At 41.2% G+C, this 21,055-nt stretch overlaps 1 protein-coding gene across 1 annotated transcript in view; it reads left to right on the top strand.

Moving 5' to 3' along the window:
- LOC144784001 (uncharacterized) overlaps window positions 1-21,055 on the top strand; it is a 1,599,281-nt gene that overhangs the window by 1,235,307 nt on the left and 342,919 nt on the right. Inside the window, exon 24 of the mRNA XM_078662713.1 lies at window positions 12,658-12,759. Within this exon, the coding sequence (XP_078518839.1) occupies window positions 12,658-12,759 (102 nt within the window). The remainder of the gene's footprint in view (window positions 1-12,657; window positions 12,760-21,055) is intronic.

Below are 21,055 nucleotides of genomic sequence, written 5' to 3'. Positions count from 1 at the left end.
AGTAGGGAAAGGGCTGAACTTTGGAAGGGATGAGATGTATTATTCATATTCCAATGTAAATTAAATCAGGGAAAGTGTTGGATTTTTGAGTGGTCAGATTTATTAATCCCACTCCAGGGTAAGCAAACTCAGGGAAAGTGTTGGAGTAATCTTGGGGTTAAGTTTACTATTTCATTCCAAACTAAGCAATAGCAGGGAATCTGTTGGAATTTCTTAGGGGTTATATTTACTATTCTCACTACAACATAAGCAAAATCAGGCAGGGTGCTGGACTCTGGAAAGATTAGACATACCATTCCAATTCACAATCATATTTTAAAAAGTTTAAATATCTACTAACATTAAAATGTTAAAATGTATCTAAAATAAAAATATTTATATTATAAATATATAACATTAAATGTGGTAGAAACAATTAATATTCTAAAAAATATAAAACAAGAGAAATATCTTTAAAATAAATACACTTCCCTCCTTACTACCCAATAAAAACAGCAGCTAAAAAATTAAAATAAATTATAAATGAAAGAATAATAACACCGAAATAGTAATTTAATAAAACAAATATTAATATAAAATTCATTTTTTACAATTTTAAATTCTTTTCATGAAATTTACACGGTCCCTGCGTGGACAAGGGCTGATAGAAAGGATAGCTGCCAGCTATGCTAAGAATAAGGCTTTACAATATGAGAATGGGGAAAGGGTGGGTTGGGTTTTGGCCCATTAAATATCCTATAGGCAGTCAAAATGTAACATTGAATTTATCAAAGGTGATGATGGTATAGTTTACTTTAACCCTCCGGCTATCATGGAGCAATTTTCATTCTTCTATCAGGGTTTACGTAGCCAACCCCAAGCGATTAATCAATCCGATCTGATGCATTATAGTCTGGGTTGTAGATTACACTGTTTAGCAGAAAGCCAGACATCAGCACTTCAGGTAGATTTTCTTATGGGTTAAATTGAGGCTGCTCTTGCGCCCTGCCCTCAGGCCAAGCAGCAGGAGATGATACCATACTACTTGAATTTTAGAATGAGTTTAAGGATATAATAGCTTTAGAATTTGTATGGGTGATCTAGCACATTTATAAGCAGGGGGAGTCCCTGCTACTTGGAACATTACTAATGTTTTTGTGTTTTTGAATAAAGGCAAGCCACTAGAGGACAAGGGTTCATATCGATCCATCTCCTTGATTAATACAGACACAAAGGTATTTAACAAAATGTTAGCTACTCGACTTGCTCACCATCTACTAGCGTTAGTCTCTCAACAGAAGCATGGTTTTATACCAGGCAGGGACACCACAAACCATACTAACACAGCAATCGCGGCATCTGATGTTGCAGAAAAATCTAATACTAGAATAGGTATGATATTATTAGATGCCAAGAAAGCTTTTGACCCTTGTTGTATGGGACTGTATGTGGGCTACACTTTGAGCTTTTGGCATCAGGCATAGATTTAGCAAATTGGTTTAGTCACTATATGCCAATCTTGTATATGCTGGGAAGCACTCATTGCCATTTCAGATTAACCGAGACACCCAGCAAAGGTGCCCGCTATCTCTCCTCTTATTTGCTCTTTAAATAGAGTCGTACCTTCAATCTCTGTACATGAATGCATGCATTAAGACTTACTGCATATGCTGATGACATTGCTGTCTTTTCTTCAAATCTCGTATCATCGCTAGGTCATAGGTTTGGTACATTTTCAGGATACAAGCCAAACGTAGCCAAAACGCTTTTGAATTTTAAGCCAGATGAACACATCCCAGCAGTAATTACAACTGCTGTATACCTCGGTATAAAGCTATGTAGTGGGGTTGATGATATTTTAAAACTGAATTAGGAACCACTATTCCTCTCATTTATTGCCAAATTAAGGTTCTGGAACAGGCTCCTGATCAGTATCATTGGTTGTTGCAACATAATTCAATGGGTATTCTGGCCAGATTTTTGTACTTGTTTAGGGCGGTCCCATTGCAGGTCCCAGACTCGTTTTTTAAAATGCTTGGTAGGTACTATTGGTAGCTATATATGGGGTAATAGGTGGGCTAAATGCGCCATTCATTTTTTGAAACTCCCATACAAGCACGGGGGCTACAGCTCCAGCTCCTTGATTTTAAGTTCTATTTTTGGACAGCATTCGCTGGCCACCTGCACAGTCTGGCAACCATGGCAGAATCAGATACACCAGCTTTTGGATATAAACTTGCATTAGAGCAGGAATTTAGGCTTTTTTTTAATAGACTGTAGGATCCTAATTATCACAAATATGTTCAATTTGAAGTTGTTGGGGACCTCATACGTATGTGGCAGGACATCTGTGTCAAATACTCCATAGTAATGCTAAATAAAGATACGCCGCTATAGGTTAATCCTGTCTTTCACACAAGTATTTCACGACCCAATGGGCAAAGCCTTGGCAAGATTATGGGTAGAGACCGTCGGGCAACTCTATGATCCAAGATTTTGCTCATTCATAAGGCCTCTTTTGATCTCCCTAAAAACCTCTTTTTAAATACCTAAAAATCAGGGTTTTAGTTTCTTCTCAGGCTGTAAATTTGCAATCGATCACAAAGTTATGGAGTTAACATTGCATTTATATAATTCAGCTAGGAAGCCTTTGATAAATACAATTTATCAATATTTCTGACATTATACTACTCATGATACTATGCTACTCGGGGCTAAGTGCCGCAGGTTGCTTTCCTCTGATATCCTTGATTCTGAACTTCAGATTGCACATTGTCGACTGTTCAGTACACTCTATTAATTTAAAACTACAGAAATTTAGGACTGTTTTTGTATTGTCCTATACAACATGAGACAATTTCAAAATGGGGTCAGAACACTGGCACTGGTAAGACTAGGGGCCAGATGTAGGAGCCCAAATACCGGTCGGTGACGGCCGATTTCGGCCGTTACCTACCGGTATTTAGGAATTGGCATGTAGGGGGCCAATTTTACCGATTCGATAAATTTACTGAATCGGTAAATTTACCGAATCGGTAAAATACTGAATCGGTATTTTTACCGATTCGGTAACTTCCAGATGTAGGTGGGACTCTTCTGAGTCCCAAAGGCCTTTCAGGTTCGGTATTTTACCACCCAATCCAATTGGGTGGTAAAATACCGAATCCAGGTGTGCATGCACATGTGTGCATGCACACCTATGCCATGTGACAGACAGACGTGCCCTTAGGGCATGTCTGTGTGCCACATGGCACACATGCCTGTATTCGGGGTGCTAGAGGGTGTCAAAGTGACACCCCCTGCACCCTTGCTGGATTCGGTATTTACCGATTCGGTAAATACCGATTTTTACAGAATCAGTAATTCAATTACCGATTTTACCTAAATCTCCCTCCTTCTATTTTACCGATTCATAAATACCAAATCGGTAAAATTCGGTATTTATGAATCGGTAAAATAGAATTGCCTACATCTGGCCCTAGATGTCCTAAGTGTGGCTAGTTAGAAGCATATATCATACATATGTTTTCTATGTATCTCGCTTTACAGGAATTTGGGATGATGCAACCAAGTTAATTTCACCCAGCTTATACTTTGAAGTCCAACTATCTTCTGAAGGGATTCTGATGGGAGTTACGCTGGAACATGATTGGGGCATCAAATGCTTGCTCTCAATAATAATAGTCTGTGCTCTGTCCTGTATTGCTAGAACATGGGTGTCTCCTTCCCCTCCAAAGCCAGCTGAGTGGTAGGCTTCTTTACTGCAAATTTATGAGTCTGAATTGGCTTTGGCCAAAGTTAGAGGCCTCTCTTCCTTTAAAATAATTGATCAAACCTGGATGGGTTTGAACTTAGATCCTTTAAATTAGATTGCTTATTAAATCAATGTTTATGATTCGATATCCGATGTAATTATGCTGTTTTATTTAGTTTTCTGCACTTTAGACCAAACGCTAAACTTTCAATGTTGAACTTTGTTTAATATCTATAATTGGGGTGATTCCCCTATGTTTTATATCTGAACTGATATGTACCATATCTGACTTGACAAAAAAATATAAAAAAGAAATTAACAATTAATTAAAATGCAATTAAAATAAAACAAATAATTAACATGATAAATATACAGTAACATAATTTACACAATGAAAGTAATCTCTTAACCTAAAGCACTCATTACAAATAAAAAACAATAGTTAATATTTTCTATTAGTTCCCACCCTAGTCCCCTACAAATTGAAGACCATGTTACATATTACAAATCACAAAATACATACAAGTAATTAAAGTAACCATCAACTAAACAATGTACATAATTAAATAACTTTAGACTCTAGTCCCCTATAAGCACAATGACCTGCTACTAAATTATAAATTACTAATTACATGCTAAACAAATGTAATTATATATTAAAAATGACATACTGCATGAGAAATATAAAACAATTATTATAATAATACTAATACCTCAAAATAATATAATAACTACTGTATATTAAATTAATGAAAAAGCATATTACTATACAACTACATTAAAGTAAATGATACCATATGATTTTTTGATTGATTGATTGATATCATATGAAAGAATATTTAAAAACTATATATTATTTACATAAAAAACTATATATTTACTATCTAGATTCTGTCATTTGATATTTTTGATACAAAATTGTTGCATCACAATATTAAAAAAATATTTTGGCCAGTCACCTAAGTGGCATGGCACTATCATTCCCTTATAGTGTAATATACACAGGTTGACTTTTATATTGCGCTTTGCCGCCGGAATTATAAAACATTTATACAGATCTAGTGGTTCACTCTTTAGTGGAATCACATGTGGTACAGTCCCTTTATCCCATCCTGTCTGGATATATATAATGCAGGAGCTTCTGTAAAAGAAAACTCACATGCTCATGTTTTCCTGAGATGCTCAGGGTCTAAGCATAAATGCCACTCATACAACTCCAGGCTGATGTTTTAGGCATCCAATGAATGCAACCAGGATATGTCTTCTAAGAGCAAAATATACACCCTGTAAGTGTATTTCTCCATTATAACCTTAATCTGTCGTCACATACTCTTTTAGTATTTAACAAACCATGATTACTTTTACTGCAAAGAAGCGAAGAAGCAGTGCTGATTCTTCGCTTTTTTGGGAAATAAAAGTCAAAAGACCTTATTCAGGAGTGTGGTTGATTTATTTTTGAAAGCATATTGGTTTAAGGACTTATTGGAAACTCATCATGGGGAAGAATCTCATTTATTGTTTGCCTCATTACCTATTGGATTATACATATAGTGATTGGGTGTGTTCTGGTGCATTGCGATTAATCATCGTCAGAGAGCTCTCCAGCCCCTCAGCCATCAAATACGTCATCACCCCTTCACAGGAACTCTGCAACTCCCTATCAGTCTTCCTTCACAACAAAATCTCTACCATCTACAGAAACTTCACACCATGATCCACCAACCTCCTTGGCCATCTCAACTCCGCGAATGGGGAACAGGACCACCTGTTCACCACCTGGGACCAGTTCACCATGCAAGACACCACAACCATTATGGTCTCTGTCCACTCAGGAGTACCCACAGACCCATGTCCCCAACACATCTTCATCCTCAGGACCAAGACAATCAGCAGGGAGCACACCACCATCCTCAACTCATCAATCACCATGGCCACATTCTCCAATGAATGGAAGCACGTGAAGGTCAAGCCCCTACTCAAGAAACCATCTGCCAATCCCAACGAACTCAAGAACTACCACCCCATCTCTCTGCTCCCTTCCCCACCACAGTCCTCAAGAAAGCCATTGACTGCCAACTCACAGAACAGCTGGAGAACAGCAATCTTCATGCACCAATCACAGCACCAAAACTGCCCTGATTGCAACCACAGACGACATCATATCCCTCCTTGACCAAGGAAAAATGGCAGCCCTGATCCTCCTTGACCTCTCCGCAGCATTCAACACAGTATCACAACACACCTGATAAAATGCTTCCAAAACTTAGAATCCGAGGACAAACCCACAAGTGGATCTCCTCCTTTCTCAAAGAATGAATCCAGAGAATCTGCCTCTAGCCCTTCTTCCTGAAACTTAATTAGAACACCCTATGCAGCATCCCTCAAGGTTGATTATGTGCCCTACCCTGTTCAACACCTACGTGACTCCCCTGTCTGACGTCATAAGATCGCATGGACTGAACATCATATCCTACGCCGACAATTCCCAACTCATACTATCGGAAGACCCATCCTCCATGCTGACATACCTCTGCAGGTGCATGACGGACATCGTTAGCTGCATGAGAAACCCAGCTGCCTACAACTCAACACAGACAAGTCAGGAGTGCTGGTCTTCGGAAATACCTCCCCATGGAACAACATCTGGTGGCGCTCCTGAACTAAGATTCTCACCCACTCCGACAGACCACACCACAACCTCTGCTTTATTCTGGACAATAAGCTCACCATGAAAAAACAGATCAATGCAGTCTCATTTGCCTGCTTCGTCACCCTCCACATGGATTTTCAAATGTCCCTCCATTGGCACCAGAAACACCATTACTTAAGCCCTGTTCACCAGCCGATTGGACAACAGCAACTATGCAGGAATTTCCTCGCACCTCCTCAAGAGACTACAGACAATACAGAATGCAGCAGCCAAACTCATCCTAGACCTCCCCAAGTAGACCAACCTCAAGAAGCTCCACATGTTCCCCATTCAGGAAAGATGCCAGTTCAAGATGCTGATCCACACTTTCAAAGTCCTCAACAACCAGGGACAATCGTACATTAACCACTGACTGAACTTCCACCTTCCCTCCAGCCACCTGCACTCCACCTCCCTCTGCCTCACGTGCACCCCACGTATCCACTGCAGCAACAGTGGAGGATGCTCCTTCTCTCACCTCGTGGCAAAGTCCTGGAATGACCTCCCATTTCACCTTCGAACCTCACCCTCTTTGTTGGAATTCAGAAAAGGTCTCAAGACACGGATGTTCAACTGAGCCCCCCTGCAACAGTACTTTCAGAGCCTGGATACCCTCACAGGTGATTAGAAGCTATATACTAATCCAGGTTCATTGATTGATACTCACAAACTTTTTTTCAAGGGCCAAAAAGCACAGTTTGGGGTGTCCCCAAGGGCTTGCATCTTGGCCGTCGCCCTCCCGACCCTCAACTCACTCCCCCTTTTGTTTTTTGTTTTAAATAAAGGCGCATTAGTGCTGTTTAAAAAAATCACATTTGCGCAATATACAAAAAAGTGCAATTCGCACACCTTTTATTTACTAATCCATCTGGAATTGGTAGATAAAAGGCAAAACATTCTCTGCTCATTTTGTAGGCACCTGCATCCATGTTAGCAAGTGCCTGCAGGATGACGCGACAGTCACGTCACAGCACATTTTTTTAACTTAATTTTTAGATGCTACATAGCAGTTGCTCTGCTTCAAACCATGGCAAACAAATTACTGAGAAAACTAATCCTGTAGGTCATAGATGAGACCTTTTGGTTTGTCAATGCTTTTTCAGTTAACATGTCTCTATTACATTTTATATTCAATTGCATTTAGGTTAATTCACAAATGTAGGCACCGAATATTTTATTCTTTTTAGCTACCTGGCTGACCCCCCTCCCTACACTCAGTTAGTCTGCTCCATCATACTCACAATGACAGTTTCCATACATTTTATGCACTTCTTTTAAGTTATGAGCAGCACTGCCTTGCAGAAAGTACAAGCTAAACTGGCTTTAGAAACAAAAAACTAATAAGCAAAGAAGCACGAAAACATACCCTTGCAACATTGTATTTTGTTTTTCTGATTCTGGGCTCTGCTTCTACAGTCTTTTTTGCTTGCTCTATGAGCAGGTCAGCCCTACTCATCACACAAGCTACATTGACTTAAGAAGCAAGTCCAGTATCTCAAAACTATGTTGCTTGGCTTACATACCTGCTGCAACACTTGCCTTACTAGGGGGCTCCGTAAGGAAGGTATGGGTGTTAAGGAAAGGTGTGCCTGGTGACCAGTGGCCTACGGTCCATACTTTGAGAACCACTGCCTTTATAGGCCCCACACCTGTCAGCTGGAGAAGGCTTCACCCAGCAGCCCAAGTTTTTTTTATGAATGACGACCAGCATGCATGACTCTTTTCATTGTTGTCAGGGCAGCTTGGCCCTCCAAACTCAAAAAACAACAGCAATCATAATGTTGGAGGTGGGAGATACTGCCCTCTTCAACTCTACTTCTATTTTTTTGATAAACTGATTGATAGGCAATCCGGTTAATGAGACTAACCACTACACATCAGGAACTTGAAAGGGGGAGCAGCACCAGACCTGAGAATTTTCTCTCCTCCAGTCAAGGCTCTACAGCTGCTTTTCTACCACTTGAGATTGCCACAACGGTGGAATTTACTCTCAGACTGCCTCCCCATGGAGGTAAAACCCCACTATACACCAGGGTGGAATGGAAGTCAGCTGTATCATCCATACCAATGCCTGTATAATATTTCCTACACACTGGGGGTGCAAATTGTGAGTGCATATCAAATCAGATCTCTCCAGGTCAAAGGGAGCAAACTAGTCACAAGGGAATGTTGATTTAAAAAAGAAGAGGTAGGCTCTCACCTGTCCTGGCATCAAGCCATATCCCCACCCACCCTTTCCAGTAGTCTCTCTGCTTTCCTTAGTAGCCTATTGGGGTATTTAATCTAATCAGGCCTCCCTACAGGGGCAGAAAGAACAAAAGGGAAATTTAAAAAATAGCAATTGGGTGATGGCCGGCCCCTACTGGCATCAGGCCATAAACCCACCCCTCAAGCCCAAACAGTCTTTCTTGCTGAGCAGACAGGGATTTGCCTCCAATATGACTTCTCCATGGCGGTACAATGTAGTGTTTTTACTCCTGAAGCCTACAATCTGACCTCCTCATAGCAATCACACTAAACATCACATCAGAAAGTGTATTCAGAAAGTGTATTAAAAAAAATAGGATTGGTGTGGGGATCAGCCTGTCCTAGCATAGAGCCATGATTCCCACCCCTGAATCCCAAGCTGCTGTCTTTCCATCCCCCACCAATTAGGGCCAATTTCAGAGATTTACCCGGTGTACAGAAAGCAGACTAGACACCAGGCAATAATAAAAATTCTAATTGAGATTAGGGCCGGCCTGACCTGGCATTGGCCTCATTCCCCACATCTGATGCCCATTGTTATTGTGCTGCAGGATGCTGATTGCCGGTTATACTCCAATCTGCAGTCCCCAGAGGGCAAAAACCACACTAGATCTCATGGATTTATTTTTTAAGTATGCTGGTGGCCACCTTGTCCTGGCATCAGCCGTACTCCTGACCCCAGAAAGCCAACATGTTATCTCTAAGCTACCCAAGTCAAGGGACAGTAAGAACACCAGACACTATGATGTAAGTGTTAGAGCAGAATCCAATGAAAACCGGATTCGATTGTTGGTTCACAGTTACACGCAGACAAATAAAGACATGTAATACTATGCTCCATGTGTGGCGTAGTCATAGGCGGGTACTCAGGCTGGGGTGGACGCTTCAGACACATTTGCTTATCTTAGAAATAAAGCATGGGTGGGGACCAGACGGTCTGGCACTGGGCCATATCATCTGCTTCTCGACCCTAAACAGTCTTTTCTGCCCCCACAGGGGCAGATTCGGGAATTTACCCCAATCTGCCCTCTCTAGCAATGAAGTTAGCACACTAGACATCAGTAATTGTTTGATTGTGGAGAAAGAATGGGTGGAGGCTGCTACTTTCTTGTATGGCGCTGCAACCCACAATTTGCCCTCCCCAGGGGAGGAAACATGAGACATCAGGGAGAGTTGAATTTTGCTTTAAAAGAATGGGGTCAGAGAGGTCCCATCCTGGTATTGGGCTGCAACACTCTCCCGTGAATACACAAAGAGTTATTCTATCCTCTGGGGGGCAGAATGAGGAATTTCCCTCAATCCCTTCCTCTGTTGTGCCTAAACGCATACACTAGACACCATGGACTGTTTAAAAAAATAGAATGGAATACAGGGCGTCTGTGCTAGCCTCAGTCAACATTTTCAGTCCCATAGTGCCCCAACACTCTTTCTACCCTCTTGGTCGGAGTGGGTAATTAACCAACACTCTGCTTTCTCTACAGTGTGGGGGAGTTAGAGCACACCATGAAGGGCCCATAGTGTTTCTGCCCTGGGGGTCAGATTGGTCCATTTACTCCCAGTCTGTCCACTGCAGAAGGTCAAAAATTGTTCTAGAGACCAGGAACTGTTTTAAAAAGGGATTGGGATGGGAGCTACTTTGACCTTACACTGGGCAAAGCTCCCACACCTGAATCCCAAAAAATGTTTCTGTCCCCACATGGGACAGATTGGATAATTAGTCCCAACCTCCCCCACACAATGGCAGCAGAAACATACTAGACACCAGGGATTGTTTGTTTGTAAAAATAAAAATGGGTGGGGACCGACCTTTCCTGTCATTTGACTGAAACCTGATGTCTATACACTCTTTTTGCTGGCTGGGCGAAGATTGGGAGATTTTCCCCAATCTGCACTTCCCAGGGAACAGGAAGAAAGCACCATGGATTGTTTTAAAAAATAGAATGAGTTTAGGACCAGTCAATCCTGGCATTGGCCTACCACTCTACTCCATAGTCAAGCCAGGATTTACCACCAATCTGCCCCCTACATGGGTCAGACAGAACACTAGACAAGAGATTGTATATACATGTATTTCACAAATCCTTATGACACTTGGACTAATGCACACTACAGAAATAGGCCATCACATTAATCATGTGAATACCCCATTGGCACTCCATTGACTTCACATGGTTCAAGGTTTGACCAGTCCTCTTGTAGGTGATAGATCCACAAACAGAAGTAGGTTACTGTTTGTATCGGGACAATGGTGGAAAAGCTTGGTGGAAGCACTTTTATAGGTCCCTGTAGATTCCAGAAATTTCCCTCTCAAAAACACAAGAACCTTCTCTGATTTTAGCCAAAGTTTGATATTTCTTGGAATTCTGGGAATCTAGGGCCTTATTTATGAAGGCCTTGCGCCGCCGGTGCGTCACTTTTAACATGGGAAAAAGTGACGCATCGGTGGCGCAAGGCTTTCATAAATGATGCCCCTAGTTTTTAAAAAATGTTTGTGTTCTGTTGTTTTTTTTTGGATGACAGCATTTACTAACAGCACCATAATAATTGAAATTCAACAAAGCAATCTTGATGTTTCCACATTGCAGTTTGGTGCCTTTCCTGTCAATAAAATTAAAGTAGGAATTGGGGGTGATCAACAGTACGAATGTGGAAGCTATTTATTCTTGTGTGTGTGTCAGAGTTCCAATACACTGCGAATTAAATGAAAGCGGAGAGTAAATTCCTAGGAATGATAATGATGGCAAGAATTAGGAAACAGAGGTAGATAATGGAGCTGTTGACATTAAAGGAGAGTCATCACTCCCAGATAATATTTGGAATAACAGCTTATGGAGGAGGTTGTGGGGAAGACTCAAAATGGGTTGGCCTATTTTAGTGCAGCTCAAGTCAGTAGATGAGAATCTTAACGGGAAGAGGGACACATATAAGAGACTGCCTAAGCTAAATTAAATGAGGAAACATATTCAAGGATAAGACACTTAGAACATGGGGCCAGTTAGACACGTTCTATGTGTTGCATTAGATACAGATTGGTGAACAGGCTCAGGGCCTGATTTAGAGTTTGGAGGACGAGTTACTCTCTCAGAAATGTGACAGACATCTTGAACGCCTTATCACAGGTGCATTATATCCTATGGTGTTCGTAATAAGGCAGATGAGGTATCCAGCACATTTGTAATGGAGTAACCGTTGCCCAACCTGTAAATCAGGTCCTTAATGCACACAGGAGTCAAGCATTTCAAAGGCACTCTGGGGTCTTTCTAAACTAACGCACGGAATTCTGATGGGCCAATAAATTAATATATTGTAGTAAACAGTAATTTGGCTGCAAGGGTGAACATTTTATTCCCACACTCCATATTGGGATCCAGTATTCAAGAGATCAAAAGAAAGAAAATTAGGACTCAAAACAAAAAAAACACAAATGACAAAGGTTAGTATTCCCCATTTGAAGTTTAAAGAATGGAATTGCCATTTAAGCCTGAGGACCTGCTTCCGTGGATTGCAGTTCCCAGCAGAGGTGGAAGTCTATACCCCCATTGTGAAAACATACCTCTGGCACAGTCAGGTACCCATTTCATTCACATTTGTGAACACTGAGTCTCTTGCTGTGAGAGAAACAAGTCAGGGTCTAACTTACAAGTAGGAAGAGGTCACTCAGAACCAAACCCTAGGCCTGATAAGGCACATTAAACACTAGGAAAGCATGAAAACAGTAACTCCACAAACCATAACAAAAAACTAAATGACTCATGGACCTTTAAAGTAAGTACTAAACATTGGAATGCGGTACAACAAAAATGTGGAACACAAGTCAAAGTGCAGAGCTTACAAAAACCATTGGACCAGCTCTGGATATTTGATAGTGCACCTTTGTCTTAGAACAACATATTATGTAAAACAAAATATAATTTACAACTATATTTAGCATTTAGCAGACCCTGGTAATTTGTAAATTCATGAACATTTTCACCTTCTAATCTTTCAGATGGATCAGGTAGCTCTGGTGGCTGGCCCTTTGGAAAATGGTGAAGAAGTTGTATCCCCATATACTGAGCGTAGCCTGGAGGATTTTTCACTACCAAACATGGTACACATTTCTTAATTAATTTTACTCCTTTTAAAGTGACATGCGTTAGGAAATATTGCTGGATGTGTCTCTATCTACTGCAATCGATCACATTGCAGTAGTCAAGGTAAAATGTTAATATGTCAGTTTAACATTTAGACCTGTATATCTCCATTATGGGGTCAATTACGAGTGGAGGGAAGTGGTAAAATCCAAGGCATTCCAGCCCCAGTCCCACCAGACCCCTTCTCTACCCACACACCCTATTCTCATTTACCATCAGCTCATAGTAGTTGGTAAATGGGAAAGGTAATTTATTCAGCGTTAACCAAAAGAAACAGGTCTGTAATGTTATTCGGCTTTCCATGGGGACCTCACATTAGCCAGATTTATATGCTGAGATACCAGCCAAAGCGTTATTTCCAGCTACACATCACTACACCTAATTCATCTTTACTTGTAAATGCGGCCTATATGTTGTGCCTAATATATTAAATATATGAAAATATGAAACTCTCTCTACCATGAGTTTGGATGTGGCCTTCCTCATAGTCCACCTTTAGTAAGCATTTACTCCTGCCATTAACCAGATGGAAGTAAGAACATAGCTGGGGTAGGAAACTGACAGCAAATGTTTACAAATATCCATCCTATTTGTGAGGTGTTTCCGCATAATATTTGACTATACTGCTGTAATAGACAATTGCATTGTTTGGGTAAAGTTATATTTTTTAATTATACCAATGAATTTAGACCTGTAAATTGAGCAATTGAGGTGCAACAGTTAGACATAGTACAACAATGGTAGTTGTATCATGAAATACGATGTTGCATGGACTCCATCCTATTTTGTTTTTTGGACAGTTGTCGAGAAGAGAAGCAGTGGACTCTAATGATTTGTAACCTAGCCCCACACTCTAGCAAATCCTACCTATGAACGTGTCGCTGTTTTTTTAAGACTTTCTTATTAAATGTCTTTTAACTTGTCTATTTTAAAATAATGTTTTTAAAGAATGTATGTTTATCTTTTATGCTCTTCTATGGTATCTTTTGAAGTGCCGAATAAAGGTATTTGATCTGAACTGAACTGTTCTGAAGTGAAGAGGAAATGTTTGGAATAGGAAGGGTACTTGTATTTTGTGTTAAACACTCTTCATCCTTGGTGCGCTGTATTTAATTAATTTTATCCTAGAAGAGGAATATCCAAGATATTGAAGAGAACTTTAAATATGTGGCGGCGATGGCCATGCTCCAAAAATGTGAAAGTCAGCCCTCAAATGACAGGAATATGCACATAAGAGCAAAGCCTGGGGGTAATAACCAGTTCTCTGGGGCTGGTTTTCTTTTAAATATCTGGAGCATAAAGGCTCTTCGTTTATTGCTCTGAAACGATGAAAGTTATCCATTCTTCTTTCAGGAGGTGCATGTTTTTCTCTCTAAGATCATTTTGATTAAATGGAGACAAATAGTGTATTTATAGCTCAATTTTCACATAACGTTTGATTAAAATGCTTAGGTTTTGGAGGGAAAATCATAAAATAATCTTAGAATTTCATAGTGTAATTCACACCCCAAAGAACATTTTGAGAAAAAAGTGGCAATGTAAAGGATTTTGCAATAAATTTTTTGTGAAAATAACTAAAGAGCCTGAGGTGATAGTTTCAATTTTGCAATTTCAGATGGTCTATCATTTTTCTATTTCTCATTTTACTTCTCACCCCTCGGCACCCATCCTCTCCCTAACTGACTCTTTAAATGGTTTTAGGAGCCTTACTTAATCTTTCTTCTGAGGCTTCTAGCTTGGATGTCCAGGTGATGTTATGGAGGACTTTCTGTTATGATTCCCTGGTTAAAGATGACTTCATCTTCTAACTCTCTGGTTTTGCTGTGTTAGGGCCTGGATACCCTAAGCTTTCACCCTGAAGCTGCCACTCCCTCCTACCCCCTTTCACTCCTGTGCCTGTAACTCTTCCTTATCTTCCCATTCCCAGTGTGTCTTACTTATTAGCTTTCACTATCTAGAAAGTACAGCCTCTTGAGCTAAATTCTCAGATGGTAACTTACTGGGTTGTATAAAATGTTTATTTTTAATTAGATTTCGGTTTTTATGACATTTGTGCTTCTAGTGGTCAAACCTGTGTTGATCTTGAGAACATTCCATAGTCTTTAGAGTTGGGATGGGTTATAAAAATCTTTATCTTCCTGTGTTGAACCTATTTTTCAGCAGTTAAACCCATAGACACAGTCATCTCTGCCACTTTTTACCAAGCTCTGTCGCTGCTGTTTTGACCCCGCAGACTTATTAAGGTGGTGTAGGAAGCTGCACCTCCCATGGGTAGCTTCACTGTCCCTCTTGGGGTGACCCTCAGTCTCTGTAATTCATGGTGGTGTTTGGGTATTTCCATTTACCATGGTTATCGTCTCAGTCACTTCTGGGGTAATCCCATAGGCTCATTAACTTCTGGTAGTTTTAAGAAGCTATAAATGCCAGTGTTGCACAGTACACAATGGGTGAACTCATACACTCTGGATCTGGTGCCTGCATCTTCCATGGTTGCACCTCCACGGGTGGCATCACAATGGACTCTGTAATTCAAGTGATATTTAGGAAGTTGCGTCTTCAATGTGTAGCAACTGCTTTTCCCAAACACCGTATAATTTCTGATACTTTTGTGAAGCTGCGTTTTGTATGGGTTGCACCTATATCACTTTTGATTGGACCATAGAATTTCCTTAATCTCTAGTGATTTAGGAATCTGTGTTTTCAAAGGTTCCATAAGTCATCCTGTAGAAACTTCAGGAACTCTTAAGCCTCTCTTATCTCTTCTGTTTAGAAGAAAGCTGCATCTTCCACAATTTGCACCTCTTTCATCCCTTATTGAATAATTATAGCATTTGTAAACTGTGTTGTTTCTTTTGCGATCGGTTCTTTCAGGGATGATATCTGCCAGGAGAAGAAGCATCATAGCTTCTTCAATACTGGTGCTTTAGAAATATGCATTTACCATGGTTCACAACTCCATCATTTCTGTGCAGACCCGTAGACTCTGTCAACCCTTGCTGTTGTCAGGAAGAAGTGCCTTCCATGGCCTAATCCTCCTATACAAAGTGATTGAATTGCTTCTTTAAATGTATTGATTTGGGAAATTGTGACTTCTTTGGGTTCATTTCCGTTACTTCTGAGTGGGCCTATGCGCTATAATCTCAACCAATGACCAACCAATGACCATCCACACAGAATGTCACCAAGCAGACAAAAGCCTGTTAATACCTCACAGTGCTCTAAAATGATTTCACTATACCGCAATGTTCAACTGTTTTACTGCCTCCTTCTTGTTTTTTCCATCCATCCATCCATTCTTGTCCGTTCTCATTACAGGTACCCCATCCCATGCCACCCTCACCCACCTTCCCTCTACATTCTACTACATATGCCACACCTTCCTATTCCTCTGCTACTAACATACCCTCCTGTGACACTTTCCCATGATATCCCCTTTCATTAATCCAGCACCTCCATTCCATTCTATCCCTTGCCCTTGGCGTATGGTCTTCCATTGCCTACTAAAAGCTTTTCAATTTCACAATAATCCCATGCACTCCTTTTTCTCTTGATCACTCCTCCCAACATCTCCTCATAAATGCTTCCCAGTCAACATTTTTATCTTCATCCTATCCCACACTAGTGACCCCTTCTCATTCACTCTCTAACACAATTTCCTTTTACTCTCATTTAAAGCTACGCTTTGAGAATGTCTCTCTTCTATCTCTGCATTCAAAACTCTCCTAACCAATTCCACATCCCCGTACATTATACACAGAGACATAATATTTCACATCTCAGGATAGCAAGCAAAGTTTCTGCAATGCGTTGCGTGAAAGGGAGGCAGCAGAAATGTGCCATATCTACTAAGATAAGGCACATCTCTGCTGTCTTCCTAGTGCTGGAGCACAGTGTGTTGCCTAGCAGCAATGCAGGCACCCTTGCACCATGGCGCAAAGTGGTCTGCGTTACAGGCAGGATTGTTTTTGTACATAAAGGGACACCTTTCAGCACACAAACAATCCTTAAAAGCAATTTCCTCTTTCTAAGTGAGCGGCAGAATGCTGCACGGAGAGAAAGAGGAAGTAACGAGGAGAAATAAAGAAAGTTCTCCTTGTTATGCCTGCTTCAGGGAGGTGTTGCTTTCTGGCACAATCACAGGTTTACTGACCTTAGTAAATCTGGGATTGTGTCAAAATTCATGAGTGGATGCATGAGAACACCAGTGCTCCAGCCTTGGAACGCTGCCCTAATGCAATGTAACACAAGGTGGTGCAATGCACTTCATTGCAATACTTTTTGGTAAACATCTTCTTTGTGAGCATTTATACATCAAAAATTATATGTTGGGTCGTGGCTGCGCTAAACAAGTAGCACCTCCATGACGCAAAATGTTAGTTAATCTGGCTCACAATCCTTAAGAATATATGGGCTAACCAATTATGTGATAAATCCCAATCCTTCCCTTGACATTCAACTTTCCAAAGTGTGGTATAGACTTTCCACAACCATAGCGCGACTAATTTCTTGAATATCTGGGAATATTGATTAGCTGGGGAAATGGTGGACCTGCCTACCCCTGTCCAGAGCAGGCCTTATTGCAATAATGTATATGGTTATCCTCATTAAGCTCTTATTTCAAGCCCTTGGGATCACTGATGATGTGTAGGTACGATTGGATGTGGGTATATATGAATATATCTGATATATCTATCTATATATCTAGTGCAAACCTAGCCAAAAGCCAACAGGACACTGTACAGGGTAAAAGACAAGCATAAGGCCAATGAGTGGAAAATGAGGTTGTTGGTTTGTCGAAGGTTAATGCATTGTGATGTAGTATTCTTTAATGAGGTGCATCTTCAGTTCTTTCCTGAATTGGAGCTATGTTGTGGCAGTTCTGATGGATATGTTGATGTTGTTCGAGATCCTAAGTGGATAGATGAAAAAGGCCTGCTGCCTTGTTTTTCCTTTTTTACGTTTCTTAGTCTGCGCCCTAACATTGTTTTTGGCTGCAGGTTTGCCAAGAAATGCCAGCCAGATACGTGGGGGAGCTCAGTTTATGCTGTATTTGGAGCTACTTGTTTTGAAGATAGTGCTGGCTGGCAAGGGGGGCACCTGGAATTCCATCAGAATGGGGGTTATGTCATTATATTGCTTCAGGGACAGGATGAGACACGCTGCAGCTTGTAGGATGCGCTTAAGGGGCACCATTATAGAGCCTGGGATGCCAAAAGCTTTACCACCATTCAGGTGCAAGAGTATGAGGGTATGAACAGCAGTTCTGAAGTCACTTTGATGAAGACATGGTTTCACTTTCTTCAGATGAGAGAGCTGGTACCAGCCCATTTTTTTTGGGCAATGTGTTCCTTGAGCGTGCATTTGTGTTCAGGATGAATTAAAGTGACTTGGTATGGGGTGAAAGTTGGGGTCTGTAGCTATCAAGGTTAATATATTTGAGCCATATATGTACTGTTTCAGGCTTCTTGTTCTTTTTAGATATCAGGAATTCTGTCTTGGATGATTTGAGCTTGAAATTAAACGATAGACATCCAGGTCTGGATGATGTGCTGGTAGTATTTGGGGTGATAAATGTCAAAAGCAGAGAAGACTTTCAAGTAGAGTTGTGCATCATCTGCAGTTTGTGAATCTTGATGCATTTGCCTGTGAGTATAGCACCGAATGGCTCTATGTAGAGGCTGAAAATGACAGCGGATAGTATGGAACCGTAGTACTCTGTAGGTGATAAGGATCTTTTGAGATCTCGAGCCGCCTATGAAAACACAGTGATGTCAGTTGGTAAGGCTGGAGGAGAGCCAGTGCAGGACATTGCCTTTAAATCCCATACAAGACTCTAGGGTGAGCATGAGGTCACGACAGTCAACTGACAGTGGCCTAACAAAAGTTGAGGGGGCTCCCCTGCCAGGTACATGGAGGGGCACCGCCTCCGGATTTAATCCAGAGCTCTCACTGTGCTGAGGGGGCCTCCTGCAGCTTGGTGGCCTCCCACACCGCGGGGGGCTGCGGGGGCCTGCGTTACGACCCTGTCAACTGAGTGAAAGGCAGCTGAGAGGTCCCGAAATTTCAAAAGGCAGGGTTCATGTTTATCTGTGGTCACGATAACATCATCTACAATGTGTAAAAGAGTGATCACAGTGCTGCAGAGTGACCTGAAGCTTGACTGGTGGTCATAAAGGAGATGGTTAGCATTAATGTGATTTTAGAGTCAAACATGCACTGCTTTTTAAATGATCTAGAAACCATGTTGTACCATTTATCTAACAGACCAACAATTGAAATAAACACATCTCCCTGTGCAGCATAGGCCTGGGATGGACTCCACACCAGGCCCTGATTGAAAAGAATGTGGTCACCAGGCCTTCCCCTCCTCAACAACCTTATCTTACTCCAAACCTTCAACAAAAGGCAAGACACAATTCCAGGCTCTTAAGGACAAGTGTTCCCCATACAGGTCATCACAGAAGCACCTGGGTACATCCCTCTTTACATATTTCTGTATCACAGACAGAATGTTGATCTGTTTTTGATTCAATTTCCCTAGCCCCCCCTTCACTTAAATCAATGAAACTGTTGGTGGACTCCCACATTCCTAGATGCACTGTGCCCCGGCTGCATACAGCTATTGAAAAGGAGGTGAATGTTGTGTCACCAATGATAGAGATAAATCATCTTCTGACCTAAATTGCCAAACATCTGGCGAGGAGTGTACATTTTGCTTTACTCACTTGGGGTCCCTCTCCTCAAATAACAGACTCAGCTTAATATATTTCACATTTATACATAGAATATATCGTACTCCAATGATTTGAACAGATATGGCCGGAGAGATAACTCATCGTTTGGTGAAGGCTGCATGAGAAAGTTCACTACAATCACACTCTTACTGGCCAAAAGGCATGTGGCATTACATTGTGGCGGGGGTTTCAGTATAGAATGCTGAACACTTGTTAAAAACTAGGGAGCGGATCTACAAAAAAGTGTTGCAGCGCGGCACCGCAAGCCCTTTGGCTGCGCCATGCTGCAGCTCTTTCAGAGCACAGGAATGCAACATATCTACAATGATATGTCGCATTCCAATGCTCTCCCCTATGCTGGCGCACAAACAGCTGCCATGCACCGGCGCAGGCACCCTTGCACCATGGTGCAAGGATGCTTGCTCCATGGGGAGATTATTTTTGGGCAGGAAGGGGCACCTTCCTGCACAAAAACAATCACTACAGGCATTTTCCTCATTCAATGCATGCTGTAGAATGCAGCACGCATTGAAAGAGGAAAAATCAAGGAGAAATTAAAACATTTCTCCTCGTTGCGCCTGGCAACACCTAGCAAACGGACGCATTTCCAGGTTTACGATTTCTCGTAAATCTGGAAATGTGTCTTGTTCAATGGGATTTGCGTGGGAACACCCACAGCAACACCCATCAAATGTCACTTTCACACAAAGTGCTGCGTGTAAAGGGGCAATATTTACAACGACAAGAAAAGCCACGCAGGGTGGCTTTTCCTGTGCTTGTAAATATAGGGCAAAGAAATGCGCCAGTGCATCACTTAAAGTGACGAACTGGCAGCACAGGGGGCTTGTAAATCTGCCTCATGGTATCTTATGGGAAACAACTGAAAGGGTATAAAGCAACTATTTCAGTATTGACTGGACCAAAAGACATCTGGGGTTGTTAATATAACTTCTTATGAGGCATAGATGATCTAACACTTTGGGGTGAATATGTTTGAGTTTTCAATTGGACAATTACGTTATAAAATGCTTCCGTGGTGTGTGTGAGGATAGTGAGTGTGTGTAATGAATACGTCATATGTGTTGTAATCACATACTCTACTGATGATTTTTGCAAAGTGGCATTACTGTCCTATCAGGTTGAATCAGAAAATACCTAGGAAGGGGAGAGGCTGTTACAAGATTGTGACAGTTATGTGCACTGCATAACTTTCACTGCCAATGAAATAACATAATGTTCTGTTTGAATCTTATGTAATAATAATAGAGTTTAAAATAAACATTTCCTTAGGATTGTGTCAACAGGGGAGATTAGGTTTTCCGTTCCCCTCTGATCCCTTCTTACCCTGTAAGGGGCTCTTCCTCCTCCTTCCCTCATTTTCTGCTTCTCTCTCTTCCATCCTTTTTCTCCTGTTATCTGCCTCATACCCTCACTAATAACCCCCAAATAGAATCATTCATTACCCCCACTTAACGGTCTAAACTCAACTGATCAATTCTCTTGTCAGCCCCCTGAAGAC

This window comes from Lissotriton helveticus, chromosome 10, assembly GCF_964261635.1.
Source record: "Lissotriton helveticus chromosome 10, aLisHel1.1, whole genome shotgun sequence".
NCBI lineage: Eukaryota > Metazoa > Chordata > Amphibia > Caudata > Salamandridae > Lissotriton > Lissotriton helveticus.
This window is presented reverse-complemented; position numbering and strand designations above follow the sequence as displayed.